The sequence below is a fragment of the Fusarium sambucinum genome, chromosome III, assembly GCF_050947815.1.
Source record: "Fusarium sambucinum isolate potato_lamoka chromosome III, whole genome shotgun sequence".
Classification (NCBI taxonomy): domain Eukaryota; kingdom Fungi; phylum Ascomycota; class Sordariomycetes; order Hypocreales; family Nectriaceae; genus Fusarium; species Fusarium sambucinum.
The window spans coordinates 901,086-928,643 of record NC_139292.1 but is presented as its reverse complement, the minus strand read 5'-3'; the positions used below and the strand labels follow the sequence as shown (position 1 = coordinate 928,643).

Below are 27,558 nucleotides of genomic sequence, written 5' to 3'. Positions count from 1 at the left end.
AATAATGATCGAGGGAAGTAACAAGTATGTTGCATGAAATATGGAGTTTGACTTGATAACCTACTTTGTCAGGAAAAGATCGCTGTAATCACGCAATAGGCTGCATTGCTTTGTAGCATCGTCTTGATGCCAAGAAAGATCCACGTTAGTATGACTAGGCGAAGTTCTTGAATAGGAAGGTCTTGCATCTTGTTCTTCTCGGTAACATATAGATAAACAAATCTCACATCGGAATCAGACTGGACCCTGTCTTAGCCTCTAATATGGGCTTCTTGTTGTTGACCTTGCTTCTGGCTTTGCTGGTAACCTTCTTGTTGAATTGTTCAACGGAAGCTAACTCGGGCATTCTTGGTCGTTGCAAGTTGATCCAAGATGTCTTGTATGCCACCACAAGCTCGCAAGCTTCCATTCTTTTTTACCAATTCAAGTGCTTCAATAATGCTGCGATGGCGTCAAACTCGATCATACAAATATGTCTTGCCACACGTTTCCTTTTCGCAGCGTGTAAGCGTATGTCTGTATTTGAAGACGAACGTCCTGTGTGTTTGTGATTATCTTTAGGTTATACCCAGATTCCTCAATTTCCTCTAGGTTTTTAACAAAGGTTAATCTGTCCACGCAGATCAAATTTTAACGATATTCAAATCTAAGGTTCTCAAGACAAGGTTTCTTCTAAGGCGTGACTTATACGGCCTGGACTCTATAATAGAGATTATAAAGGAAGCTTCTGTCACGCTGAAGACAGCAGTAACTTTTTCCTCTTGCAACCTCGATCAATCATCCAAGACATCTACTCGTCACCGACCAACCTACCAAGACAAACTCGCTCAATATCATAAGCCCAAGACTCGTTTGTCCAATATCGCCCTATTTGTTTGTCCGGTGAGTACCTTTCTGAAGTCAACCTTTCTTACGTTTCTTCTACGGATACTACCAAATTACATCCAAAGCACGACCGAACTGAAGAAACAAACTAAACGCAGCGCTGCCTGGAAGCACTCCAACCGCGTTTCTTCCACGTGACAGGCGCGTCGAATAAACGCCCGTTAATTCTCAACCTCGACAACGCCACATTCAGATCGTCACTACCCCACTAACATCGTCCACTGGCACCGATCACGACACTGATGGCTTCCCCCATCCCTCGCGGACATTTTTCCGCCACAGAATATGAATTCAACGAAGAACAAGCCGATGCCATCATACGAACCGCTGCCTACCACCGCAGGCCCTTCTTCTCCTCCGTCATCTGGTTCGCACCCAAAGTACATGATGGTGTTCGTCCATTTATAGCAACTCCCTTCCAACGGATCTCGAATGCGGGACTCGGTTCACTCGACCGACTACCGGCCGAGCTCTTGCACGACATCATATTCCGTCTTGATCTATACTCTCTTCTCAAGCTTCGGCAAACGAATCTGAGATCGAGACAGACGGTAGACTCACTGAAGAAGTACCAGGTGATAGTCTCCTATGGACTAAACCTTTTCTGTGCTTTGCTACGAACACGACTTGCCCTCGGTGTTTCTCTAACCGACTTTTACGACGCTCTCTGCACCAAGGCCTGCAGTCTTTGCGGCGAATTTGGCGGATTTATGTCTCTCTTGACCTGGAAACGATGCTGCTTCGATTGCCTCAGGGAAGCTCCAGAGATCCGAGTACAAACTCTTGCCTCCGTCAAGAAACAGTTCCGCATCACCAAAGCTGAATTGGCCCAAATAAATTCGTTCAAGACCTTACCAGGAAAATATACGCTGATTGACAAAGTGCTCAAATCCCGCGTTTCTATCATCTCCATTCACCAGGCCAGTTTAATCTGCAGGCAACCATTACCTGTACGATGTCAAACCCATTTTGAACGAATAAAGAAACATAATTTCATGGGGTCGTGTGCGCTTCCATATTACGATAAAGCAACTGGCGATATCGAACATGGAGTGTCGTGTGCTGGGTGTCAGCTTTCTATTGAAAGACGCAATCTCGACTTCGAAGAATGGCTGCACAATGCTCGAGATAAAGTGTACTCTCGAGATGGCTTTTTGAAACATTTCCAGTGGTGTGAACAAGCGCAGCTCTTGTGGAGAACAAGTGATGAAGGCAACAAAAGGCCACCCGAGCTACCAATCTTGGCTTGGAGAACGGATGACGCTCAAAAACATGGATGGAATACGCCTATTAATGTTTTGTAGCCAGAGTATAGCACCAGTATGACCTAATTCCAAGGCATTCTGAGATTAGCTACCGAATAATTGATGAAATCAGTAGGGCAAATGATATTTCTTAAATTGACTGAACTTATTATACAAAATACTTAGCAGCGCAGTACTCGAACGCTGGAATACATCCATCTAGGAAAATTTGTATTCATTTCGCCGGTTATGAAACGCCATGCTCTTAGATCATTCCTTTCTGATTTCTATCATATTTACATGCTACGTTTATCCTATCATTGCAACTCAGCCGATGACAAACCGATGTAAGCAGTGCAGTAAGCTTTATCTAATCATCTATCAGCGCAGGTGGTTCTTGGCCAAGGTGTAAGTGGAGAGTAATCTGCATTTAGATAGTTATCACATGGCACCCAGTCAAAGCATAAATAACGGTACATCTCGTGCTTTTCTCTCCGTGGTATGCCCAATACCACTCATCATCCATCACGAACAACAAAGCCTCAACATCTCCACCCAACAATGTCAGAGTCAACCACTAAAGCAGAAGAGTACCGATCTCTATACCAAAAATACCTCGAATGCTGCAACGCACACGACTTTGAAGGCATGAAGACTTTCTACAAGTCCCCTCTCAACGTCATGGACAAGCCTCTAGACCCAGACGATGTTGTTGCTCAATTCAGACCTCTAGTGGTGGCGTTTCCTGACTGGAACTGGGAACTGCGACGTCTAGTCATTGAAGGTGACTATCTTTCGCTGCATTTCAGAATCACTGGAACGAATAAGGGGGAATTTCGAGGATATAAACCTACTGGACGCAGGGTGGAAACTACAGAGTTTACTCTTTATCATGTTGTTGATGGCAAGTTTGCAGAGGTTTGGGACTTGATTGATTTCGAGGCTTTGGTTGAACAGATCAAATAAGTATCAGATAAACTCGGAGAAGAGATAGTATATTCTATAATAAATAAGGTCTCAGGGACTTAACTAAAATGCTGCCTTGCCTTTTCCTTAACTATATTTACCTGTAATTTAAAGAAACTATAATAGTGCCTTAATTATATTATTTAAATAATAAAGAAAGTTAAAATATTTAACTTACTTACTTATTTAATCTACTTGCTTATTAAATATATTATATTAAGGAAAAAGAAAGAAAAATATTAAAGTAATTTTATTAATATTCTTAAAACTTACTTTAAGGGTTAAAAATATATTTTAAACCTTATATTAAATTTATAATTAAAAGAGATTAAAGACCTTAATAATCCTAGATTTAAGCACTAAGTCTAATATAATTATTAATAAATTTATAATATTATAAAGGCTTAAAAAAGCTAATATTTAATTGCCTGCTAGAGAAAACTAACTGCTATAATCTGTATATTTATACTGCATTGACCAGCATCAGTGTTAAAGATATAGAATGAACTAAGGAAATAGATCCTTGTGGCCTGTGCTGGATGGACCTGTCGGTGACGCCGTGATTGGTTCAAACCTATCAAAGCAGATCCAATTCACATGATACATGTAGGTAGCTGTTAAGACACCGTCAGTCCCGAAGGTAGGTATGCATGAAAACGGGTAGCTTAAATAGCTATCATGGCTCGTGAGTTTTATAAGGTCAAAGTTACTGTAACGAGAACGAAGCTCACTAGAGGCTGAAACTCGAAATTGTGATGTCTTTTTAATGCACGCCAGTAATGTGACATGATATCTTGTCTTGGTTCGTCACCTCGGACCGAACGATTCCTGGCTTGTTATTAATCCACGGATATTTGAGCCGAAGCCTCCACAACCCCGGAGCCTGATACAGGTCCTGAACAATAACATTCCGAACCTCTTATCAACTACACTTGTTAAAGTAGTTTTCGGCCTCATTGCAGGCAAGCATCCAGCATGCATTATTTCAAAAAGAGATATTGTAGTAACTTGGTTTACTATGCATAGTAGAGATTGTATCGTATCTTGACCCGGCTCGACAATGGCTTATTCCTCCGTAAGTTCGGTTGCGCTAAAGGCATTCCGAGATTGGCAGCTACGCCGTAGTATTGTGGAGTCGGGTAATGGAGTACGAGAGGTACGTGAGGCAATTAAAAATAGCACCTGCTTCTCCTAATTTCACTTCAAATCGGTCTTCAGCTTCTCAATCCAACAACAAATTCTCCAATCTCATAATGCGGCTCAATCTGACTCCAAGACTGCTGCGAATCGCGCTTGCATGCGTTATCACCAGCGCTCTCCTGGTCGTGTGCATCTTGTCCTTGATCCCCTCGCGTCATCTAGACCCTCCAAACCTGCCGTCCTCAGATCCGGGACCCAGAACATGGTTCCCATTACTACAGCAGAAACCGTCGTGGACAACCGAACAGCTTGAGCCAAGATTCGCTTATGCGCAATATGCCACGAGCCTGGACTATCTATGCAATGCGGTAAGAGTTGTCACAAAACAGGCCTATCGAAGGCTGAGCTTACTGAGGCTTTAGGTCATTAATTTTTCCCTTCTTCGCTCGTACGGAGCTAAACATGATCTCGTATTGATCTTCCCCAAAGCTTGGGCTGAAGAGGTATTACCCGCCGCCACCTTTGATGATTTTTGCTAAAACCCAGTGTAGACTTCTACATCCAAAGAAGCAAAGGCCATTGGAAATATTCGCAGCAAGCACCCTCATATCCATCTGCGGCCCATGGACGTAATATCGACGGCCAAGGGCGACGCAACTTGGCGAGATAGCCTCACAAAGTTCCAGTCTTTCTCCCTCACAGAATGGTCTCGCGTTCTCGCCTTCGACTCGGACTCTCTGGTCTTGAACAGCATGGACCACTACTTTCTCAGCCCTCTGGCCCCTGTCGCGGTGCCGCGAGCGTACTGGCTTAATGAAAAAGACACCGATATTGCCAAGCAGATCCTTGGCTCCCATGTAATGCTCCTTGAACCCAGCAAGGCCCGCTACGACAAGATTATCAATGAGGCGCTTCAATCCGGCGACTTTGACATGGAGGTTGTCAACCATATGTTCCGCGACTCGGCCATGATTCTCCCGCACCGGCGCCTTGCGCTGCTGACGGGCGAATTCCGTGCCAAGGATCACTCCAAGTACCTGGCTCCCGATGTAGACGAGGATTGGAATGCCATGGCTGAGGTGTCGCGGGCGTTTCTCGTGCACTTTAGCGACTGGCCGCTGCCAAAGCCCTGGAAACATCGCACCGAGAAGCAGTGGGACGATGCGCTTCCTGACTGTCCGGAGAACGAACCTAGCAGGGAAGACCGGCCTAAGTGCGCTGATCGAGTTATGTGGAAAGGGTTCTATGAGGATTATGATCATTTGAAGAATCAGGAGTGTGCAGTACTGCACGAATAAGTCAGAAAAAGTGGTGGAGTGATTTTGTCATATTTCTGGACAGGCAGCTTTTTCACACAATCAATTGGTAAAACACCTAGCAATCAAAGTTGCCCTTATTTTCCACTGGGTCTATTCCTACCTACTCGTTATCTACCTCTCATTTAGTCTTTAAGGACCATTCTGAGACTAAACTCGGCTTCAGATAGTGGACATGCTGAGGTCGTCAAGATACTGCTAGAGAAGGGGGCTGATCTCACAACAGCAAGCAACAAAATGCCTCGCGAGAGTCTAGGTATATCCAATAACACTAAGGCGCCACTCCTATTGGAGATATTCACTGTCTCGTGGCTGACAACTTAGTCAATCGCATGTGGACTATAGCCGTTATGACAAGCCAATGCGTATTCAATCCAGTGAGTCATTGGTTGTGTAAGACAACCTGCAGTAGAGAAATCGAGAAACATGTGACCTTACACCGAACAGCCGATCAATATACTTCCAGACAATTTAGAGAAGGTGGTCAAGGTTGACAGAAAAATATCACTAATCCAAGTCAACTCAGTAGACACTTTTTAGGCCATGATATCTGTGTTTAACGCTTAGAAAACTAACAAACACGCGTCTGTGGCCGGCGTGGCTATCCGCACTACCCATTTCTTTGTTCTTAACTACTTCACAAAAGGGCTCTACATTCCTGTTCTGTTTAGTCTTCGCGTCGGCTGGTGTTGGTTGTGTCTAATTCATATGGCACTGCGTTCGTTCCCAACCCTGGCATCTTTTCCAGTTCCAAGTTCTGCTTGAAGATTTCCTTCAGTCCTAGCTTCCATCTCGGCAAGACTGTTCTGAGACTTAACTTCTATCTCGGCAGGGCTATTCTTCGATGTAGCTTCCATCTCGGCAGGAGGCATGTTGGTTCCAGAGGGCTGCATTGTTAGATTTTCCTGCCTCCTCCCGGCTTTTTTCGCCTTACGCGCCCTCGAGACAGCCACAGTCGGCCTAGATAAAGACTCAAGTCTTTCTCCGGAACCATTGAAACCCCTTGACTGGCTACCTGGTTCGCTCGACTCCGCTTCTATCTTCCGATGTGGTTTCCCAATACGATAGCGGCGATGATAAGTCCGCCGCCGGCGAACACAGCCACGAGTGCGATGCCAATCTTGGGCACTCTGCCTTTTCCCTTGTCATCGTTTTCCTCGTCTGGTCTATTCCAGGGATCAGAATCAGTCGTGGGCACTGTGAATGCAGATTCAGTGACTACAAGTATCCATAAGTGACTTTTGCGTTTAGAATCGTCTTGGGGTCCATCTCACATCCTGACGACAGACCTGTCGGCTCGTGCTCGCAGGAGTATCCAAGCCAATTATACCCAGACAATCAAGCATAATATATGTTGCTCCATCATTGGGCCAGTCGTCTACTACAGTGATCGATATGCAGGGACTACTGCATGCATTGTGTAAGTCCGACTTACTCCACGATCGTTTCAACGACCTTTCGGAATCATCTGCTCAAGACACACGGCATTGAGCTGGAAGCCCATGAAAATCCGATTAAAAAACGGCGTGACCGTCTTATTCAGGATGCTTTCGCCAAGGCCTGCGAGGTGCATGCCACAAAGCAACTGGCAAAACGAGAAGAAACTCTGAGAAATGCCTGCTGCTGCTACCTTTGTTCTAATATTATCATAAAGCGACTATGGCCCGGAGGCGTTGCATTGTAATCGTGTTTCAACTGCAAGGGAGCGATAGATAGGCAGCAACCGGTGCAACTGTAGGTAAATATGAACAATGGGCCCTGTAAGTGGGAGTTTTTAACTAATATCCAAGTTATTTCAGCAAATGCTTAAACATCTATTTCTAATGGGCAATTGACTTTCTGTCTGCTTTAACAAGCCTCTTTTATAAAAAATACTGCAGATTGTTGAAGTTTTAGAAGAGGTAGCTAGGTCTTAAACTCACAGGAGGTCGATTGTAAGCCGGCATGTAGCAGAAGAATTGACCTCTAAGCTTTAGGCGACAAAAATAAATAGGCTAAGAAGTGTAGTCTAAGTAGCATAAAGTGGCCTACGAATTTAGTCCCTTATGCTCCTGGCGGCCAACTTTTCTGGTTCCCTGATGCCGGCCTAGGTTAGTACTGTAGGTTGGTGGGGTACCCCTCCCTCACCGAAGCTCACCGAGACTCTTGAAATTGTCAAACAATCGGCCCACCTACTTCAATGCCTCAATTGACTCAGACATAGCTCTACACTCGCTGCAATGGTGCTCCCTCTCGCCCGCTGTCGCGCTTCATTGCGCTATGGAGTATGTACAAGGCCTTTGGCTTTCCTGCGCACGCGACAATGCCCCCGGAGCTTTACCCAAAGCTCGATCGCTACAGCTCCAGCACGTAGCGACATTCTCAGCGCCTGGGATAAGTGTACGTTCCTCTTTATCGCTGTTGATCCCTCATTGACACACGCAGACAGCAACTCCGATATCCCTCTCGATCTCGAAAACAGTGACAAATGCGTCGGCTTCTTAAGCAAGCGAAGAACGATCCACAGACAACTCGCATTCGCAGACCTTACTACACCTTCAGGCGAAACCATCCAAATATGCTCCGACGCAAAGAAAGACGCCAATGCGCACGCCCTCTTTACACAGATTCCTCCATATAGTCCTGTTGTCATCAGCGTCAGTGGTCAGGCCGATCCAGCCGATAATGCATCCAAAACGACAGTCTACCTGAAAGACATTCGAGCTTTAAATACCGTCCCCCAGAACCTTATCGTCACACCCGAAGTCCAATTTCCTCCCAAGAAGCGCCACTACCAAATCCGATTCCACCAAGAGCTACAAGAGAGACTCAAGTTTAGGTCATGGCTAAAGGGAGAGTTGACAAAGGGCTTGCAAGAGAAGGGATTCACGGATATCGAAACACCAACGCTGTTCAAATCGACGCCTGAAGGTGCAAGGGAATTTCTGGTGCCAACTCGTCAGCGCGGCAAGGCGTATGCGCTGAACCAGAGTCCTCAGCAGTATAAGCAGACACTCATGGCTAGTGGTATCTCAAGATACATGCAATGGGCGCGATGTTTCCGTGATGAGGATAGTCGAGCGGATCGTCAACCCGAGTTTACACAGCTTGATATGGAGTGGTCGTTCGCTGGTGCGTCAAAGGTGAGACAGGATGTAAATGACATTATTCTCTCCGCACTTGAGGCGCTGCGACCGGCGCATAGCTACCAAGAGATCCGTGGAGAGCGTATTCCTGTGCTGTCCGAGATTCCGCAAGGCGAACGTCCAGCAGATGAGCCTGTTGCGCATACATTCACAAGTCTTAAATTCCAGGACTGCATTTCGTCGTATGGAAGCGACAAGCCAGATTTGCGCATCCCGAACAAGGTATGTTGTACACAGCCTTCCAGTACTATGGCTAACTCTCTAGATCCACGCACTCCCGGACCTCGAACCATACAAGCAATTCGTCAGCATGATCACCCATCTGGAAGACCCCCTAATAGAAGCCTTTACGTTCCCCATTTCCACAGAAGACCCCAACGAAGCGCGAAAGCTGGTTACAAAGTTTATGGACAACCTACCCAGCTCACTAGCCGACAACCCCGACGGAAAGCCTCAGATTTTGGTATGCGACAGAAAAGCGCCTCTCCAGGGTTTCTCGTCGCTGGGCTTCGAGTTCCAGGACGTTGTCGATCTTGTGGCGGGAGACGAAGGCGTCGAGCAAGGTGACTTGGTCGTCTTCCAAGCCCGAGAGAAGCCCAAGGGTCAATACTGTTCCGGTTCCACAAAGATAGGCGACGTTCGAATTGCGCTGTGGAAATTCCTCGTCGAAGAAGGCCAAATGGAGACGCCTCGTCTCGGTGACCCGGGATCGCTGCAGTTTGTCTGGGTAACAGATTTCCCCATGTTCAAGCCCACCGAGAAAGGAGAACCAGGCCAAGAAGGCGCGGCAGGTATTGCAGCATCACACCACCCTTTCACAGCACCTCTCTCAAAAACCGACCTCGAACTTCTCTTCACAGACCCCCTCCAAGCCAAGAGCGCAGCCTACGATCTCGTTCTCAACGGTGTGGAAGTCGGCGGCGGCAGCGAACGTATCCACATTGCATCAGTACAAAAGTTCATCATGAGCGATGTTCTACAAATGACAGACAAACGAATTGGTGACTTTGCACATCTGTTTGAGGCGCTGGAATCTGGATGTCCGCCACATGCCGGTTTTGCGTTGGGCTTTGATCGACTTGTGGCGTTGTTGACGGATACGGCGACAGTGAGGGATGTGATTGCGTTTCCCAAGACGATGAAGGGAGAAGATCCTTTTGTTAAATCGCCTAGTCGATTGACGGATGAGCAACTTGAGCCTTATGGGTTGCAGTTGAGGAGGGAGTAGCTCTCGTGTAGATGCCTTGGATAGATCTTGTATCACAACTGTATTATAGAAACATATGTACAACAAACATACATCAGCATGACCAACATTCACATTCATGTCACGGCGAGAAATTTACAATAGTTTAAATGAGTTCATTGATGTCCTAGTCATTATCCCTCCGAGCCAGGTCCGCATTCTATGTGGTACACTCTATGCCCTAGGGTCCCAAACTCCTGCTTGAAAGAAATGTACATGCTGCGTGGTATCTTTGCGTCGAAAAAAGCAGAACAAATCGCTTAAGCGAGGAAGAAGCCAAAGGCGGTAACACCAATAGCAGCCATCATGGCAACAACACCAGACTGGCCACTGAGGCTAGCAGCAGCGTTGTCGTCGTCGTTGGCAGCGGCAGAGGCGCTGGCGGAAGCACCACTAATGGCAGCCTCGATCTTGGTGCTGGCGGCATCGGCCTTTGTGGAAACCCAGTTGCCGGCGTCACTGTAGTTGTCTTGGACCCAGCTCTTGGCATCACCACCCTCTTCGGAAGCCCACTGCTGGACCTTGTCGGCGTTGGTCTTGGCCCACTCTTCGACGTTGGTGACCTTCTCTCCGGCCTTGGTTTCGGCCCAGTTCTTGAGGTCGTCGCCAAGGTCACGACGGAGGACGGCGGGTTGGGTAACTTGGGGGGCGGCCTCTGAGGCGACGAGGCCAGCGGCGGCGAGAATAACGACCTTGGTGAAGAGCATCTTGAAGGTTGGAAGTGGTTGATAAAGGTTGAAGGTTTTTAAGGTAGTGTGTTGAGTTGTTGTTGAGGTAAAAATTTGATGAGATTGTTTGTTGTGATGATGAAAAGAAGAGTAGAAACAGCAGCTCCTCCCCTTGATATAGATTTCTGTAATTTCCTCGTACGCCCAAGCTCAAGCTAGACCGCTGTGGCTTCCCATTGACAGCAAGGTTGGGACTAAGTCAGGCCCTGCATGAATGCCACGGCTGAACTGCGTCATGTTCCACCTGTCGGCCCCTGTTTCTAGTTGATTCTAGCCAATGAGACACCGATAATCTCCTTCCCCTGCGTAGATCTAAACCTGTTTTAAAGCCTACGCCTCTAGTATGTCATCACCCAGATCCACCATTTCCTCATTTATCGTTTCAGCCGATGGTTGTCATTCCAGTTCCAGTTTCGTTCCTGGCTAAGATAGGCTGGTGCAGCTATTTCGAGTAACACGTCGTGCCAGCCACAGACTACACGCATCGTCAGTCGTATGTCAGCCAAGCTTCTTTCACGTTTTGTTCTTGCCGATACCCGCGTCTTGTCGATCGCCAATGCCAACTTTTACTCCAGACTCTGTGGGCAGGTGCTGTCCAGTGTCTAGGGTGCTGACTCATACTCTGTACCTTAATTTTAAACCACTTTACCCCATACTCGTTAACAAAAGCAAGCTTAATTGCTATGGGTAGATTGCCACGCTAGGACTGGGGCAGGAGGCCGCCAGGCCATTAAAGTCTACCCGTCCCGCGACGTGCTACCTCTTATGACGACGGCCAGAGGCAAACGTCGCAACGTCTAAGCCACAGTAGAACACTAACGGACATTTTCGGGTTGTTTGCGAATATCGCCGCGTGTTTGTGTGGCACAGTCGTCACTTGTTGCGCAGTCAGGTCTCACAGAGCTCAGTCAGCCTAGATCTAATGCACTCGTCGAGAACGTGTTTAGGAAAATATTGACATTAAAATTAAACGCCACCATCTTGTTATCTGATCATTCTAGAACCCCATTCTGTATCCCATTCTCTATATCGTTATCCATGACTCTAGCAGTCTCTATCCATTGTCTTCTATACTCCTTTACTCCAGGTTGGCGCCCTTGTCAAACAGGTGACTGCCGTCGAGTTGCGGGTCCCGGCGACTTTTGGCAGCTTCCTGTAGCCATGTGTCGCTTCAAATTCTTCTCATATTTAACAGATCTTCCGCATCTAATACATCTTACTCCGGTTCTGATATACTGTTAGCATACGCGACCAATAGTTGTCGATTTAGGGTAGGACTCACGGTGGAGAGATACGATTCGCAGCTTCGGTCATAGAATCTGGCACCCATTGAATAAAATCCAAGTAGATTTGATCGGATACCAATAGCCCCTGGTAGGCACTGTTAGTTCCTTCACAGGCTAAGACAGCGAATCAGAAAGTCGGAGGCGCAATGTACCTTTCCGAGTAGCAAGAGGTAATCTCGCATTTCATCCGCGCTTTGCAAATAGCCAAGATCGACGAATCTATCTACAACAGACAAGATTCCTTGGATAATCGGGTCCTTGAGAGACGCATCGTCTCGTAGAATTTGCATGTACAAGCGTTCAAGATCATGTTCATCTCCAGACGCAGCCGGACTGGAAACAGAGGTGCCGATACAATGCCACATATTTCCCATCGCCCCACGACTGAAGAGCTTAAACAGAGGGCCTCCGCATTGTTCCAGAAAATGGAACAAATTGGCGACGATTGACGACCCCTGTAAGCTCTGCAGATCTGGAGCTTGGCTGCTCTCGCTAACATTGCGACTGCCGTCTTCATTTTCACTGGCGAGGAAAGAATTGAGAGGAATCAGATCGGAATCCCAGGACAGCTCGAGTGCACCATCAAACATGTCATTGCTGCACTGGGGTACAGGGTACATTTTGGCCAGGTCAGTCAAATAAGGCTCTAGACAGGCAGCCTTGATCAGATCATCAAATGGTTGGCGATGCTCTTGATTGCTGATCGCATTTCTCCACGGACCAAAATTGGAGAAGGGCTCAAATTCGACAAAGTTGTGGGTACTATATAAACAGCATGAAATGGCATGCGACATAACACAAAGCGCAACAACGTCGCCCAAAGCAGAGGGTGGTAGGCCCAAGAGAGTGTTGTGAAAGCCACTAACGGCAGTCTCGTAGAAGGATGTGGGATTCTCAAAAGAATTGAGGGTGTCTTCCCGGCATGCAAGGGTGATGCTGTGTGTTGCATCTACCAACCGTAAACGGGTTTTTTCCAGCTGAGAATAGACTTTCTGGAGAACTGCCGCTTGTTCGGCATCCTGGAAAAAGGTAGGATTCGCATGTAAGTCATCGCCAACAATTGCTCGTGTCGAGTTAATCCAGATGAGACAAGCAAGAAAGCCCTCGGCTCTCGACAACGTCCCAACAAGAGTAGGGTGGGTGATGGCCATAAGTAAGTGCCTGGGCGATAAAGAATAAGAGAGGAATATTCAGTAGGTGGCATTGGTATGTGGGCACAGGCATCTTGTCCAGAGGCTGAAATATGCCCACAATTTGTCTAGAGTTCGCTCTATCGTGGTGTTGTACCCACGATGGTAGCAAGCTCTGGATCGTGGAGAGAGGTGGAGGGAGATGCAGATAGGTGGATACTAATGAGGCTAGAAATTCGAGTACCTCCATCTTGTCTTTACAAAACACGCCGCCTGCCAGAATCCCCAAAAAATCCACGTGAATGTTAAGCTAGAATTCTATGACGCCAGGCTAGAAGTCTAGAGCCGTTATCGCGGTCTTTGTCGGCCAACGTCTCCGGTCACGAGTCTTCTAGACAGGTCAGAGTTGATGATAGCTGCGTGTTTGACCTGCGTCGGCGTGAGGCGACTTCCGAGAACTCGGGATGGTATCCCGATCATGGGTGGTCGACAAAGGTCTGGCCAATTATTCAAGCATATATTACTAACTTGACCACCTGATCGCTCCGGGATAGAAGCTGAGCGAATGACGCACCTTAGACTCTGGAGTCTGTTCTCCAGCATGTCTCCAAAGGGAGCTGTCTCCAAGAGCCCGGCTCTGGAGTTTGGTCTCCAACAATTCTCCCAAAAACCTGCTCCCAGGAGAATAAATGACCAATCAGAAACGAACGAGCGAAACTAAACAGTCACCATATTTATCTGTTGGGGCGTTTTGTCAGTTTGATTGACACCGCGTACCTCTGATCTGCTCCGAGTGAATGTGCATTTCTGGTCAGGAGAAGCTGTAAAGGTAACAATAAATAAATATATATATATGACAGACTGTAGATTAAGTTGAGTTGAGAAAATATCGATATTTCTAAATTTTACTTCGAATTATTTACAAGTGTTTGTTCGATACGTCAATATGCCAACGGAAGAGCAACTTAGACAGTTGGAAGCGGAAGACAACAGCCAACGTAAAATCGCCAAATGTCCTCTCTTGAGAACCTTCAATAACAGTGATTAGAACCTGCGATGCTGCAAATATGGTTGAACGAACCGAGCACTGTTGTTGCCGATGTCTGGTCGTCTGAACGAGCCATCGCCAGACCGAGACCCAAGGCGAAACACACCAAGTCACGACGCAAAAACCTCAAGGTCAAAAATGCAGCAAAGGCGGCATGGATTTTGAACGGAATTGAAGAATACAGAGGCGGGGCAACGCATCATTTTTGAAAGGGAGTTTAAGATACCATGTGTTGATAATGTAAAGAGCCAATGTCTTGATTCAAATCTGGCTACACGAGTACGGAAACATGCCAATCATGGTATCAAGATTGGGTACAAATAGTTTCAGATTGTGTTTGTCAAATTTATTTTGTTATTTATACATATAGTCCCTCGAGATCCATATCATCCGTTCAGTTTACCGGACTTTTATACTGTTCCTCGCTGCCCAACAATTGTATGGCAATCCGCATGTCTGTGTATACAACAGTAACTCTAACTTCTTCGAGACTTTCTGTTCTTTCGTTTGCCTTTCCCGTCATTCTCATGCTGAAGCCCCACGTGTCTCTTCAGATTGCCGGATCGGTCAGTTCTGTAGTCGCAATTTGAATGTGAACATGAAAAGGGTTTCCTATCAGATATTAGCGAATCTATTTAAGAAGGACATCAATATACACAACGTACTCGACGGTAGAACTTTGACGAAAGCTATCGATCCAGTCACGGAACTCACGGGACGAAGCTTGATCAGTGAACAACAACTAGGAGTAGTTAGCCAAGCAAGACTTTTGTATTTCTGAGTCTCACGCACCGTTCCAACCCATTTCATGTAAAATTCGATCTCCTCCCGCTCTTGCAGCAATCCTCGTTCGACAAAAGCTTCGGTAACAGTGACTATGCTGCGAGATACCAAGTTGCGCGTCGCCTTCTCTGACGAAAGCGGGAGAATGAAAGATCCTTGTATCTCTCTCTTTCGCGACAACCTCTCTTGGCTCCAAGCAAGACAGTCCCTAAAGTCCTTTGACACCAGTCCGCGACCAGCAAGATTGTACCAAAAGCCACCGTTCTCTTGGACATACTGTACGACAGCTGTGAATACAGAGGTTTGCTGGAGGTGTCTCGACGCGTTGGGATCGGCTGATGCAACTGGGGGCGACTGGCCATGTTGTGCATCATATTGTGACGGTATCGGCGAATCGTACGTAGTAGATAACGAAGTCGATGCCCATGAGTTCATGAAGGCATATGATAGCTCCGGACTGAAATCTTGCCAATGAGGTGATGATGGTCCCAGATCACGGCTGGAATCATTCCAAAATTCGGGGAAAAAGCCGAAGCCTTGTTGTGGATTGGCCAAGTTCTGGGTTTTGGTCGGAGACATCACTGTTGGTTGGATGCTGATTAGAGAAGGGTTTATGGTTCCGGATTGGAAAGGGGGTACCGGGTCCATGGGATGTAGATGGTGCTGAGCTTCGGGCCAAAGATGTTGAACAAGCAGCTTGAAAGCCTCCCGCTCGTGTGCTCTCTCTAGAGTGTACAGCCATACATGAATACCAGCAAGGACATCGCCTTGGGCTAGCCTGTTTCTCGCACACAAGAGACGAGAAACAACATGCGAGAAGCAGCAAATAGCAAAGATTTTGCATAGATCGTTGGGAACAGGCCCACTAAAGACGTTTCGTAGAGCGATGGCACCTGTGTGTCGGAGTCCATTAGCGTCTTGATAGTCGTCGAGAATGCTGTTGATGGCGACGTTGTTCAAATTGACCGCGACGTTGACAAAACGGACCCAAAGAGGCTCCATTCCATCGCGAATGACGCGGATAGAATCCCAGGGGTTTTCGTGGCCGCGGTAAGATTGTCCACCTACTGTGTTGGTCACGGAAGCTCCTCTATGATGAGTGGCTTGAAAGCCGTTCCCGCCAATTATTGAACGATTAATGGTGGGTTCCGTTTCGTCCAAGACAATGATTCCGGCAAAGAGTCCATCGAATTGTACCAAAGTCTCGATGCTAGCACATGTGGCGCCATAGACTGTGGGTTGATCAGCAAACGGAGGGGTTGAAAAGGATCTCATTTTGGGTTATTTTCAAACACGAAAACACGAGGTGCTGCCTTATTGACTACCGAAGGAAAGGCATCTCGAATATATCAGCATATTGTTGTGGTTCGCCGAATATATGTGCATTTATGTGAGATCGGTTTGAGGCCGTCCCAGGTAGCCAGGCTCATTATCTGACTGCTGCAACTCAAACCCTTGCTCACTGATGATGGATTGAGAGCTCCCGAGCAAGAGGCTTAAACTACCTTGCTCACAGCTTGGGCTATCATGTCAAAACGCCATTGGCCATGGATTGCTCGGGATATTGTGTTGCTAACCCTAAGGAGGATGATCGACAGGGCCGACCCTGTCAACCTTGTCTTGTTCCCCAAAGGCGCTACGAGAGCTGCCCCAGACTACTCGTGAGCAAGGCGTGGACCGAGACATTTGCTCATGAGCACAGAAAGCCGCTGCTCATGAGCAAAGCATACGTAGTTTGAGCAGGTAGCAAGAGCATTTAAACATGGCTCTGCTCGTCTACCAGGTAGAAGCAAAAAGGAAACATGTTGAGACGTGAAAAGTACATCATATCCCCAAAGAAAACAAGGCTACTCTCAAATTACAGACAATGCTGCGACACACGATGCAAACACAAAAACACAACCCGACCCAAGGCGGATTTAACAACACAGGTCAGTCAGTACATTCAATTTGAACTGAACAGAGACTGACAGTATAGACCAAGTCAACACAGTCAACATGCTTCGCTGGTTACAAGAGCCGAGTCACGTCGAGTTCTGGTCAGCTGAGCGGGCAATTACATTCCCTACGATGAGAAAAGACAAAATTACCAACGAAATCCTTAAACTCTGACGTATGTAACACATCGATGTTTTCAACAAGACGGACGACTTGTCTACAACAAGCCAAACTGGAATAACATGGGGTGGATTTGGTGGTGGCGGATGCAAGCTACTTTGATTCGCCGTTCAGTAGGGGGACGGTGAGATTGGACCAGTATCCTTAATGCTCCGGAGGGACGATTGAAGAGGTGGCGATGCTTGGAGAGTGCATATCGGCTGTGCAGGGCGTTCGATAGATTGAAATGAAACATTTTGAGGTCAAACTGGTGTCTGTTGACAAGATGTGTGCATTTGCAAACAACCGCAACTAACATACACATATTCGCAAAACAGAAAGACGGAAAGGCAGGCCTCTACCCAGATCACAACGGGCGCTTATTGTCTGCTAGATCATGTCACCTGGGAGCTATTACGAAGCTTTGTCGCTCTCCCTTCGTTGAGTTGGACACGGGGTCTTCCCCGCCTAGCCAGCCGACTCCTCTGGCCGCTGCCAAGTCCGGCCCAGCAACATCTCACGCAGGACACCTGAAGATTGCTAAGTTTGTTCTTTCATTTACACAGTCTATCAATCTGATCTAATGCACTCAGTTCACCATCCGTCTCAATGGATGAGCCTCAGTGTTAAACACCCACTCATCCAAACTAACAACCTCCTCATCCGCAAAAATAAGATAAAAATACTTCAACGTCTCAGCCATCCAAAAACTCTCCATGGAATTTTTATGCTTAATCTTCTCCTTCGCATTGACATCCATCACCGCCGCGAACGCCTCGTCCGTCTCAGCAGCAGCGCGAACCGCAAGCCACATATCCCACGCAATATCGCGAAACTCTTCCTTTCCGGTGATGCGGTAGAGATAAAAGATACTCTCGATGGTCTCGGGGCGGAGGAGATAGGACGAGTCTCTGGCGCGGAATCCGAGCGGTTCTTTGTTGGAGCTTGGGGTGAAGTCGCAAGACTCTAGAGTTGGGCAGCGCTCAACGTGGACGATTTCCGGCATGAGACCTGTTGGATAGGCAGAGTATGCTTTTGCGCAGCCTCGGGCTAGTTTCTCGCCGACGATAACGTGGTCGTCTCGTCCAAGGGCTCTTCCACCAAGGGCATACATGCCTCCTGCGAAACAAGTGAGATGCTCCACGTCTGTCCTCAATCGAACCTCTTTCGTTCGAGGAGCAATGGATGCCTCGCCCAGCATGAGCACATCTTCCTTCTCGGGCAGCATCGGTCGGAACATCAAATGCTCAATCGCCGCATCAGCGGCCTTGAGATACATCTTCTCATACTTGGGTTCAAGACCCTGCAGAAGAACATACTCCTTAATGAGGTACTCATAAAGCGAATCGCCATTCGCGCCCAAGCCAAACGTATCATCGTCAACTCGGAATCCGTCCTGCGCATTAATCTGAATGGGCCAAAGTCCAGGGATCGCGGTCTCGTTTTGCGTCCTCTCGAATGCCTTGGTGATAAAGTCAATTGCGTCGTAGTACTTAGGATTGCCGGTCTGCTGCGAAAGACGAGTAAACTCCATACTCATACTACCCAAACTAGCCGTACTCTGTCGCGGTTCAGGATGACCTTTTCCTTCTTTGAGGTCTCTGAAATGAATGGTATGCGGTGGCATGTGTTCTGTGTTGTCAAAAGTGGCATACAGTAAATCTCCCAGCTCAATTGCCTTGGCCAGCAAGACGCTCTCACCACTGAGCTCGTACGCCGAAAGTAAACCGCCAAGATGTCGGATAGTAGTTTCAAAGATATTGAAACCGTTGCTAGTTGGAAGATCCCAGTCCATGCGGGAAACGTAGTCGACGGCCTTGTAAAACTCTCGCTTCATACCCATGAGCCATAGCGTGTCGAGGTTGTCGCAGATGGTAGCGGCCCACCCACCAAAAGGATCACTACCTTCCAAGCTCAACGGCTTCAATTCGTCACGTCCCCAAGCATGCTTTTCATAAGATTTCCATGTCTTTTGGAAAGCTTGCTTAATTTCTTTCCGTCGTTGATCAGCTGTTGCAAGCTCTCGCTTTCTCAATTCGGGGTTGGAAAAGTCGTGTTGAATTCGGGGGAGATTGACAGGTGAACCACGAGGAGGTTTGACCATGCTACTCAATTCCAATGGATTTTGTAGCTTATGTCTACTCCAGTCATAACTGCTAGGAATGAAATTGATCTTTGGTGTTTTGTAAGTTGGTATTTCGTGAAAAAGGCCATAGAATATGAGGCCTGCGATGAGGAGTGAGAAGATCGCCCTCGACGCTGGAAAAGGTAAAGCAACACCCATGATTACGACACAGACAATTGAATAAGAAATACAGGAAAAATACACAATAGGAAAGGAAGGAGTGATATATAGTTCAATTGAGGTCCATTGAGACCTTTGAAGGATTCAATGCTGACAGCATGAAAGGGGAAGCCAGATCTTATACGATGAAAGCCACCGCAAAACAAGGATCCTAGACAATGTAAAACAGTTATTGATTGACGCTCTCCACTCTTTGACACGCAAGCTTAGGTTCTAAGAATAACTAGATTAACGTGAGATCCGCAGACACTATGACATATTGAGTGCAGGGAGATCATACGCGAGCACGGTTGTGTTACTAGTATTACTGTAAAGAAAAGACATTACGCGAGATTTGATCATGATGAAAGCTCGTACGCTCTCTTGACCAAGTACGAGATATAGACAGACAACAGAGCATGTGAGCTACAATTGTTGAGATCTGACCATTTGTTCTCCCCTCTGTAGATCATCAGAGTCAGCACTTGCATTGGGTTTTCAGGAGTGCATTAGTGCATTTAGCTGTCTCATGCCTTGGAAACTCAATGTCAAAGGTGCTGACGGGCTGAAACCCCTGGACAAGCCACCTAATCAAGGGAACTCTCAGCTGGCGAGCGACAAAACAAGATGGAAAAAGCTTGATTTTATTTCGCAACCAATTCGAAATTAACCATACGTTTTTAAGCCTGGCTTATCCGTGTTTAATCGGCGGAATTGAATCTAGCTTCCGGTATTCTATGTTTAACTCAACATCAAATGTGGGCTCTCAGTTGTCTTATCTTATCGGTGAGAAAGCGATAAGATAAGAAAAAATATCTTGTCACTTCTTCCCAGGCCACCCATTAATTCTTTGCGACGCCATCGACAACCCAACGCACCACATCCAACATGTCGTCTATGCGAAATGCCGTCGCCAGGCGACCTCACCGTGAGCGAGCTCAACCATTAGAGCGCCGCCGTCTCGGTCTTCTCGAGAAACACAAGGTTTGTCAACATCCCCATCACTTCAATCACCTTCTCACATCTCCAGGACTACTCCCTTCGAGCCAAAGACTTCAACAAGAAGAAAGCGACTCTCAAAAACCTCCGCGATAAGGCCTCCGAGCGAAACGAAGATGAATTCTACTTTGGAATGATGTCCCGCAAGGGACCCGGCTCCAAACTCAAGGATGGAAAGACATGGTCCGGAAAAGTACAGGGCGATCGAGGAAACAAGGTCATGGACGTTGAGACAGTACGACTCCTCAAGACACAAGATCTCGGATACGTTCGAACGATGCGACAGGTTGTTGCAAAGGAAGTTGCCAAGTTGGAGGAGCAGGTAGTCCTCACCCGAGGATTCGACAAGCTTGACGAGGACGAAGACGAAGATCAAGACAGCGATTCGGAATTCGACTTTGCTACCGCACCCAAAGCGCCTAGAAAGATTGTCTTTGCAGATGACGAAGAACAGCGCGAGCAAACATTACAAGACCACCTAGACTTGAATGACGAAGAGGAAAAAGAGGAAAAGAAGGACATCAAGGAGGGAGACGAAGAATTTGAGCGTGCCAAGGCTCTACGACGTCTTCGCCGCCAACTCGAAAATGCCCGCAAGAAACTCAAAGTCCTCACAGACGCTGAAGGCGAACTCGAGATCCAAAAGGCAAAAATGGCAAAGACGGCGACATCAGGAGGAACCACACGTAAAGGAAAGAAGATTATGGTGCGGACAAGAAAGCGATAAACAGCGATAATTCATTTGCAGTTTGGTTTCAGATCATGTCCTTCGTGTTTTATTCGTTACGTTTGCTCATGGCAAAAAGCTAATAGATACCCCCGAAAAGAACGCCTTGGGTGTATGATATATGATACAAAAAATATGAAAATACGTTTAAATCCTCCATGCGCTCGAATAAAAATAAAGTGCGCCCGTAAAAAGTCCGTCTCGTCATGATCCTTCATTAATACTTTGACCCGATGCATTTATAACACCCTTTGAACGCGAATCCAACACATCGGAAACTTATCGTCAGAAGCCAAATAAAGCACGCAAACAGACCCTTGACAATCTTGACGATCACTCTGATCAAAAAGGGAAGTTTGTCTTCCTTCTCTTTCTTGCCCTTGCCGAGACTCTCATCTTGACTTTCGACGTCAATCTCAAAAGCTTCCATGTTGCGCTTCTTGCTCTTCTTTTCTTCACGCTTGCCTAGCTTGCTGAAACGCCTTTCCTGCTTGGCTGTGAGGATCAGAGGTGGTGGAGGCTCAAAGGCTTCTGTGATGGGATTGTTCTTTTCGTCGCCTTGGGCTACGAGGAGAAGTGCTGTGACAGCTACATCAACGATAAAGTACGACTCTATCTTTGAGGCGATACCGGTGTCAATCTCCAACCAGCCGCTGCCAGTACCATCACGGGTAAGCTTGGCGAGATGTTGAGGTGATTCGTTGTGTTCGAGGGTATACTCTACGCGAGACCATGAAGGGGATCGCTCAATGGTGACGCAGAAAGGTGTTGCGAGAGAGGGGTGGACGAGGAAGTGATGGGAACTGTCTTCGTCCCACACAAGACGTGCGCATTCTCTTTCCGCCAACATGACAGACGCAGGGTCTTGGGATCTCTCAATGGCCATCTTTGTAGCTGGTGTAGGCATAAGAAGTGCAACGAGACCATCATTCGGGGGATGTCTTCGCGTCTCTTCTTCCAAAGTCGTAGTAAGAGCTTCTTGCCAATGCTTCGTATCGGTGACTTTACTACCCGAGCTGCTATGTCCAACAACACCACTTATGATACTGCTCGCCGAAGAACTTGCTTCAGGCTTGGGCGCTTTGTAAGGCTTGTTGGGGTCGTGTCTTGTAAGAGTTACATATGCCGAAGCCGAAGTTGGATCCAGACGCAAGTTATAAAAAGGCTGCGTCGCAGATGATAGACTGTAGACAGGCGCATCTTTTTCCTGCGTCAACTTCATGCAGTACACTCTTCCTTCAGACGCTGAAGCCTGCCATCCATTCGCAACCTTCCAGTAATTCTTGAGAAGTTCGTTCGAACTAACCGTGGGAATTAGAGGTGGCTCTTGTTGTTGAACAGCACGATGAGGCCAAGAAGACTGCGCAGATTGCATGCTCATGGGACTAATAACAGGACTTCTAACCGGGGGGTTTCTAGGTGCTGCTCCGGCTGGTGTTTCATGGTATGTCTGTCGACTAATAACTGCTCGTGGAATCTCGGCAGGTCGAGTCTCGGTGGGAACATAGTTTTGCTGGTTGAGTGGCAAGTCTGGGTTATACGCTGGAAAGATGGACCGAAGAGGTTGCGCATTGGATTCACCCAGAGGAGGTTTCGCTATAGAACTTCGTGATCGATCACTGCTACTTCGAAAGAGTGCAGGGCCTTGGATGTTGCCTGTATCGGCGCGACCTGGGATTTGGACGGTTGGTCTTGGTCTTTGGACTTTAGCAGGTTTTGGTTCCTGTTGTCGAATAGAATCGAACTCGATTGGTGTGTGGGATCTATTCTGTGGTGGCGATGTACTCTGAGGCGTCTGTGATCTGTTTTGGGGTGTTTGCGACCTGTTCTGTGGTGTTTGAGATCTCTGTGGCGTCTGGGCCCTGTTTTGTGGTGTCTGGGACCTATTCTGCGGCGTCTGTCGTCCATTTCTCGGCGGCGAAACAGGCTCAATTATTTCGGAAGCCATTGCCTGTGGTGTAACAGATCGTAAATCTCTCTCACGAGATTCAGAGCGACGAGGTCGAGGAGTCTGATTGCGTGAAGTTGGTGGTGGTTTGGAAGCGTTTGGGCTCGGGAATAACGAGAACCCTCCTGGGGTTGGAGTAGACATTTTCTGTATCAAACAGTATTTTTCTTAAAAATGCGACTTCTTCTCAAAAGAAGAGGGATATAAATCCGGGTATCAAAGGCAGTGTAAAGTTGTTGTTGATGCTGCTGCCGCTACCGCTTCATGATCAATCCACAAAAGACGTTTCAAAACAAACAGAACAGCAACCAACAATACAAAAAAAAACCAAGAAACAAAATACCGAAAAGAATATGATCAATATTATATTGCCTTCCTATTCAGTTTCTTAAGCGCTCCGACTAACACAACGACAAGGGGTCACGAAAATAGCATCCCCTCTAACTACCCCTGTCAACCAATCGGCGGGACAATCACACTGCAGCAGTCATGCTAAGCGCCCTGGAGACGCGCTGGAGTGAGGGGAAGAAAAAGTGTAATTGGTTGCAAGCATAAATGACTTGGGTTGGACGGGGATGGATTTTATTGGGTTTGGGAAGATGATGGGCGGGTGATTTGATGTGATGGAATGCAGTAAGACAGTCTGAGTTTGTAGGAGCTGAGGATTGAAGTAGAGATGAGAGTAGAAGCTATAGAATATGGAGAGTATCTTCTTTTGTCGTTATTAATCGTAAAAGAAAAGAGACTAAAGAGACTGAAAGTCTTGTTGATGGACAATTAATTGTCGAGATATTGAAACAATTGTTGACCGCTTGATGCATGTAACCCCATCGTCGCATACATGAACCATCATATCAACCACTAAGACTATAGTCCTGTAGACTGTCAAGAGAGGCTGGGCGGTAATTAACTCGTCACAATTTGTTTCTTACCCTCTTGAGAAGTATCCACGATGATCTCGGGGTATTGAGGGAGAGTCGTTTCAATGTTGGGTGATAATAGTACTGGCTGCATGCTTTTTACTCCCTGGCATGTCCAGTTGAATGTCATCGTTGTAGGGATCAACCTGTATTGTACAATTCTTGGTACATCACATCGCCTTTTATATTCGTACAATTCCCCCATAGCAGCGTAAATGTCCCGTGAACAACCCAAACGCCACAGATGCTAACCACTCTTTCTTTCATTCGTGTCCATTTCTTTTTGTCATATCAATCCCTCGGTCGATCCTTTGCTGCAAGTCCATGTATCCTCTCCCCTCTCTGCTCCATCTCCTTTTGTTTCGACAACCTCACATGCTCTGGCAATCCCCACCATTCGCGCATAAACTCTTCTTGAGCTTGTGCAACTCTAGCTTTCTTTTCTCTCTCCTTCTGACGTTCTATCCTCAAAGCGAACCACTCCTCGCGTGCTTCGTCGTGTGCTGCTTGTGTGGCGTGGACCTTCATACAATTGTTCATGACGCGGTGTTCGGCTCGGCAAGCGAATGATACTGTAAAGGTTCGACCTAGAGCGCATGCAGCAAATGCTGAGGAAGTTAGTATGTGATTATAAAGTGTGACTGCAGGTATGCGTGATGTGCTGCTGCCGCCACTGTAGAGAACGCACCCTTAATCTCTTCGGCGCATTCTTTTCGGACTTTTTGGTAAAAGATATCTCGGACTTGTGCTTCTTGCGACGCAGATAGAGGTAGAGGGTTTCGAGATGGTACGCCGAGCTTCTCTTGAGGCATTGGGGGGTTTGAGGTGGCCATTGTGACCTGGGAGGAAGACGAGGAGGGGTTCGAGTATTGGTCTGTAATTTATGTCGGTAGTCGTAATGGTCGTGGTACAATCGTTAGGGAAAGTGACTGGAGCTATATCGGACGAGGAGCTGGAGCTCGCGGAATGCCGAGATGGTGAAGTGAGCCCATGATTGAATGGATTTTGACCGTGCTGACCGCCTTCTATTTTTGGGATGTCCGAATGAAGTACACAGCATCACAACTGACAATTAACATCTAGGTTCAGCATTTATTCTTCATGATGAATTCTATAGAGTGTTTTCAGGAAGATTTAGGTAGAAGTGGTTGTTTGGTGGTGCTGTCTCTGAATCACAACTCAAGTCAGCGAGCCGTTGCTGCTTCAAAAGCATTGGCGGACGGCATGGTGAATGTATATATAATCATTCACAACCGCTGCCGAGATCGACAAAGACTATAACTTGTGTACGCGTACGTAAATAAACTGTCTATGGTGTTTGAAAGATGACTCTCAAGTCAGCCAACAATGAGCGTGGGCTGTCCCGACCACAACCTCGGAGCATCAGACAACTTGGCTACAAAAGCATAACAAACTTAGTAGGTCAGTTTATGCTACTAAGATCAGACTTTTTGGGAGGTTTATTTTTGTCCCCTGAGGCTTAGAGTTCAATTGAATATGTGTGTATATCTATGCAGAGCGTGAATAAAATGGTCGTCAATCCAAAGCCTAAGTATTAAATATGTGCGCAGTTGAAGTATCATAGGCTTCTACAAACTGCCTATAAAACTTCCATGTTAAACTTTAGGCGCTATATGTACTTAGGCAGCTGCTGTATCAATCACGCCTGTGTTAAAATTAGAAAAGTTAAACCTCCAACTTTGATGATTTGAGTTTCTAATCTGTCTGCAGAGATCAACTTTGTAAGTGAGAATACAGAACAATAAGAAACCTAAGACTTTACCTAAAACTTAAAGAAATCGGAAGAATATATAAGACTGCATCCCATCCCGTCTTCAGTGAATCATTCCTCTCTTCTACACATCCATCACATCTTCAGTACACATCCAAACATCAACATCTAAACACAACAAGATATCTGATCTAACAATGTATCAACCAATGGAAATGGATCTCCCATACCGGGAAGCCCCTTCAATCGAAGATGCTTCAGTCAAGGACCTTCTACACGATGTGTTCTCTTCATTGTCGGGCGAGGATGTCTTTGCCATCGGAGGACATGTTCAAGACTTTGGCAAGCTCGCTGTTCAATGGACCGACAAAACGAATGGGCAATCTCACACTTTGAGATTTCCCTTGGCCGCCAGTGATGCCTCCAAGAACGCGTTCACTCAATTGCTGAATGCCCCTGCCACGATGGATGCTGACGACTTTTTTACCAACTTCAATCCTTATGTACATGGGATCCTCGAAGCGATCAATCAGACTTTGGCTTGTAGTGCATATTCGACGGAAATTGGTGCGGCAGTCAAGGCTGAGCTGTGCAAGCTGGAGGTGAGTTTCCTACTCACGACTGCTATCTTTATATTTTCTGACACATTTTACAGGTACAATCTGCTTCCTCAGACAGGCCCGAGACCCATGTTGACTCTAGATCGGATCGTCACATGGGTACTCTCATGATTTGTCTCCCTGTCCCACACAAAGGAGGACAGCTTGCGATTCGACATGAGGATCATCAACATGGGGATCGACTTGTCGAATTCGACTGGGCATCTCAACATCCAGACACTATCCAATGGGCTGCTTTCATGTCTCATTGCGAACATAAAGTCCTCCCAATTACTGAGGGTCACAGGTTGATGTTGACTTATAACCTCATCTGGACAGACTGCGCCCCAGCTCTAATGGCAACCCAACTTGAAGTTCTTGATCAGGAATCACTTGACTTCTACGCTGGTCTTGTGAAGCTTCTTAACAAGATGAGATCTACTGGGAAACGTAAGTAGCCCACGGTCATTCATGACTTTACAGCTAACAGTTTATGCTAGAATATATCGTCGGTTTCACATGCACTCATCGATATCCTCACGCTTCCAGGTCATCCTATGAACAAACCCAATTCATGCTTAAAGGCATGGACATGATGGTCTACCAAGCCCTCAGACGAAACGTGGGCAAAGTCCGTGTTCGCGCGGTACTCGATGATTCGCAGTACATCAAAGAGGAACGTGAACGCGAACGCGAACGCGTGAAGGAGGACGGCGACTTTGACCCCATGTACGACAGCGACCTTGAACGCATGGACGACGGCGAGCTTGAAAGCCTCCTGAAGGACAGCGAGCTTGAACTCAGCGAGCTTCAACGCATGGAGGAACTCCCCGAGAGTCCGAGTTCATATTGTTCCTCTGAGGAATACGACGAGAATCCTTCTGAGGATTCCGACGAGGAGGCCTTGGGAGAAGACTTGGTTTGTGTCGAAAAAAATCCAAGGCCTGTATGGGCGACGAGATGGTATCAAGATTGGTATCGCGACAACTGTCAAGACCACCCGGACCCGGTCAGTGTTATCGGTGGGTTTACACGTGAGAAGGTGGAGTGGCTTAACGACGCTCCCAACGAAAAGACCCCGAGAGAGCTTTCCGTTTCTATTACCTCGGTAGCCGAGAGGGACACTTCCAGCAAAGAGTATGACTCTGCTCTTGTCATCCTTGCCTGGGTGGGCTTCTAGTACGAGCTACAAAGTAGCCGTTGGAAATGAGGGTGATGCGGCTCCCAAAGAGATGGAACCATTTTTTTACTTTATGTTGTTTAGACTATTTTCTTTGTATATTTTCGTACCCAAAAGTCGAGGCTATGACTCTAGACGCTGAGAGTGAAAGTGGCAGAACCGCAAGTCTAATTTA

At 47.0% G+C, this 27,558-nt stretch overlaps 12 protein-coding genes across 12 annotated transcripts; 6 read left to right on the top strand and 6 right to left on the bottom strand.

Moving 5' to 3' along the window:
* Nucleotides 1-1,127: 1,127 nt before the first annotated feature.
* On the top strand, nucleotides 1,128-2,189 carry FSST1_010492 (F-box protein; the record flags this gene model as incomplete). Its single annotated transcript, XM_083233530.1, has 1 exon — nucleotides 1,128-2,189. The coding sequence occupies one exon, from the start codon at nucleotides 1,128-1,130 to the stop codon at nucleotides 2,187-2,189; it is 1,062 nt and encodes a 353-aa protein (XP_083080188.1).
* A 501-nt stretch (nucleotides 2,190-2,690) lies between these two features.
* FSST1_010491 (ester cyclase) lies at nucleotides 2,691-3,095 on the top strand (the record flags this gene model as incomplete). Its single annotated transcript, XM_083233528.1, has 1 exon — nucleotides 2,691-3,095. The coding sequence occupies one exon, from the start codon at nucleotides 2,691-2,693 to the stop codon at nucleotides 3,093-3,095; it is 405 nt and encodes a 134-aa protein (XP_083080187.1).
* Nucleotides 3,096-4,348: 1,253 nt separating this feature from the next.
* Nucleotides 4,349-5,533, top strand: FSST1_010490 (uncharacterized protein; the record flags this gene model as incomplete). The annotated part of the gene is made up of 3 exons (XM_083233527.1): nucleotides 4,349-4,603; nucleotides 4,658-4,738; nucleotides 4,787-5,533. The coding sequence occupies 3 exons, from the start codon at nucleotides 4,349-4,351 to the stop codon at nucleotides 5,531-5,533; spliced, it is 1,083 nt and encodes a 360-aa protein (XP_083080186.1).
* A 2,237-nt stretch (nucleotides 5,534-7,770) lies between these two features.
* FSST1_010489 (aspartate--tRNA ligase MSD1) lies at nucleotides 7,771-9,904 on the top strand (the record flags this gene model as incomplete). Its single annotated transcript, XM_083233526.1, has 3 exons — nucleotides 7,771-7,930; nucleotides 7,976-8,898; nucleotides 8,942-9,904. The coding sequence occupies 3 exons, from the start codon at nucleotides 7,771-7,773 to the stop codon at nucleotides 9,902-9,904; spliced, it is 2,046 nt and encodes a 681-aa protein (XP_083080185.1).
* Nucleotides 9,905-10,182: 278 nt separating this feature from the next.
* Nucleotides 10,183-10,629, bottom strand: FSST1_010488 (uncharacterized protein; the record flags this gene model as incomplete). Its single annotated transcript, XM_083233525.1, has 1 exon — nucleotides 10,183-10,629. One exon carries the CDS (start codon nucleotides 10,627-10,629, stop codon nucleotides 10,183-10,185), a length of 447 nt encoding a protein of 148 aa, XP_083080184.1.
* Nucleotides 10,630-11,728: 1,099 nt separating this feature from the next.
* Nucleotides 11,729-13,087, bottom strand: FSST1_010487 (uncharacterized protein; the record flags this gene model as incomplete). The annotated part of the gene is made up of 4 exons (XM_083233524.1): nucleotides 11,729-11,803; nucleotides 11,871-11,877; nucleotides 11,933-12,021; nucleotides 12,089-13,087. 4 exons carry the CDS (start codon nucleotides 13,085-13,087, stop codon nucleotides 11,729-11,731), a joined length of 1,170 nt encoding a protein of 389 aa, XP_083080183.1.
* Nucleotides 13,088-14,590: 1,503 nt separating this feature from the next.
* FSST1_010486 (uncharacterized protein) lies at nucleotides 14,591-16,172 on the bottom strand (the record flags this gene model as incomplete). The annotated part of the gene is made up of 3 exons (XM_083233523.1): nucleotides 14,591-14,726; nucleotides 14,780-14,856; nucleotides 14,907-16,172. 3 exons carry the CDS (start codon nucleotides 16,170-16,172, stop codon nucleotides 14,591-14,593), a joined length of 1,479 nt encoding a protein of 492 aa, XP_083080182.1.
* A 1,411-nt stretch (nucleotides 16,173-17,583) lies between these two features.
* FSST1_010485 (glycoside hydrolase) lies at nucleotides 17,584-19,278 on the bottom strand (the record flags this gene model as incomplete). The annotated part of the gene is made up of 1 exon (XM_083233522.1): nucleotides 17,584-19,278. One exon carries the CDS (start codon nucleotides 19,276-19,278, stop codon nucleotides 17,584-17,586), a length of 1,695 nt encoding a protein of 564 aa, XP_083080181.1.
* An 888-nt stretch (nucleotides 19,279-20,166) lies between these two features.
* FSST1_010484 (rRNA-processing protein UTP11) lies at nucleotides 20,167-21,004 on the top strand (the record flags this gene model as incomplete). The annotated part of the gene is made up of 2 exons (XM_083233521.1): nucleotides 20,167-20,262; nucleotides 20,309-21,004. The coding sequence occupies 2 exons, from the start codon at nucleotides 20,167-20,169 to the stop codon at nucleotides 21,002-21,004; spliced, it is 792 nt and encodes a 263-aa protein (XP_083080180.1).
* A 217-nt stretch (nucleotides 21,005-21,221) lies between these two features.
* Nucleotides 21,222-23,096, bottom strand: FSST1_010483 (uncharacterized protein; the record flags this gene model as incomplete). The annotated part of the gene is made up of 1 exon (XM_083233520.1): nucleotides 21,222-23,096. One exon carries the CDS (start codon nucleotides 23,094-23,096, stop codon nucleotides 21,222-21,224), a length of 1,875 nt encoding a protein of 624 aa, XP_083080179.1.
* Nucleotides 23,097-24,163: 1,067 nt separating this feature from the next.
* On the bottom strand, nucleotides 24,164-24,705 carry FSST1_010482 (cytochrome c oxidase biogenesis protein Cmc1 like-domain-containing protein; the record flags this gene model as incomplete). The annotated part of the gene is made up of 2 exons (XM_083233519.1): nucleotides 24,164-24,480; nucleotides 24,561-24,705. 2 exons carry the CDS (start codon nucleotides 24,703-24,705, stop codon nucleotides 24,164-24,166), a joined length of 462 nt encoding a protein of 153 aa, XP_083080178.1.
* Nucleotides 24,706-25,801: 1,096 nt separating this feature from the next.
* Nucleotides 25,802-27,383, top strand: FSST1_010481 (uncharacterized protein; the record flags this gene model as incomplete). The annotated part of the gene is made up of 3 exons (XM_083233517.1): nucleotides 25,802-26,206; nucleotides 26,260-26,653; nucleotides 26,704-27,383. The coding sequence occupies 3 exons, from the start codon at nucleotides 25,802-25,804 to the stop codon at nucleotides 27,381-27,383; spliced, it is 1,479 nt and encodes a 492-aa protein (XP_083080177.1).
* Between the last annotated feature and the right edge of the window lie 175 nt (nucleotides 27,384-27,558).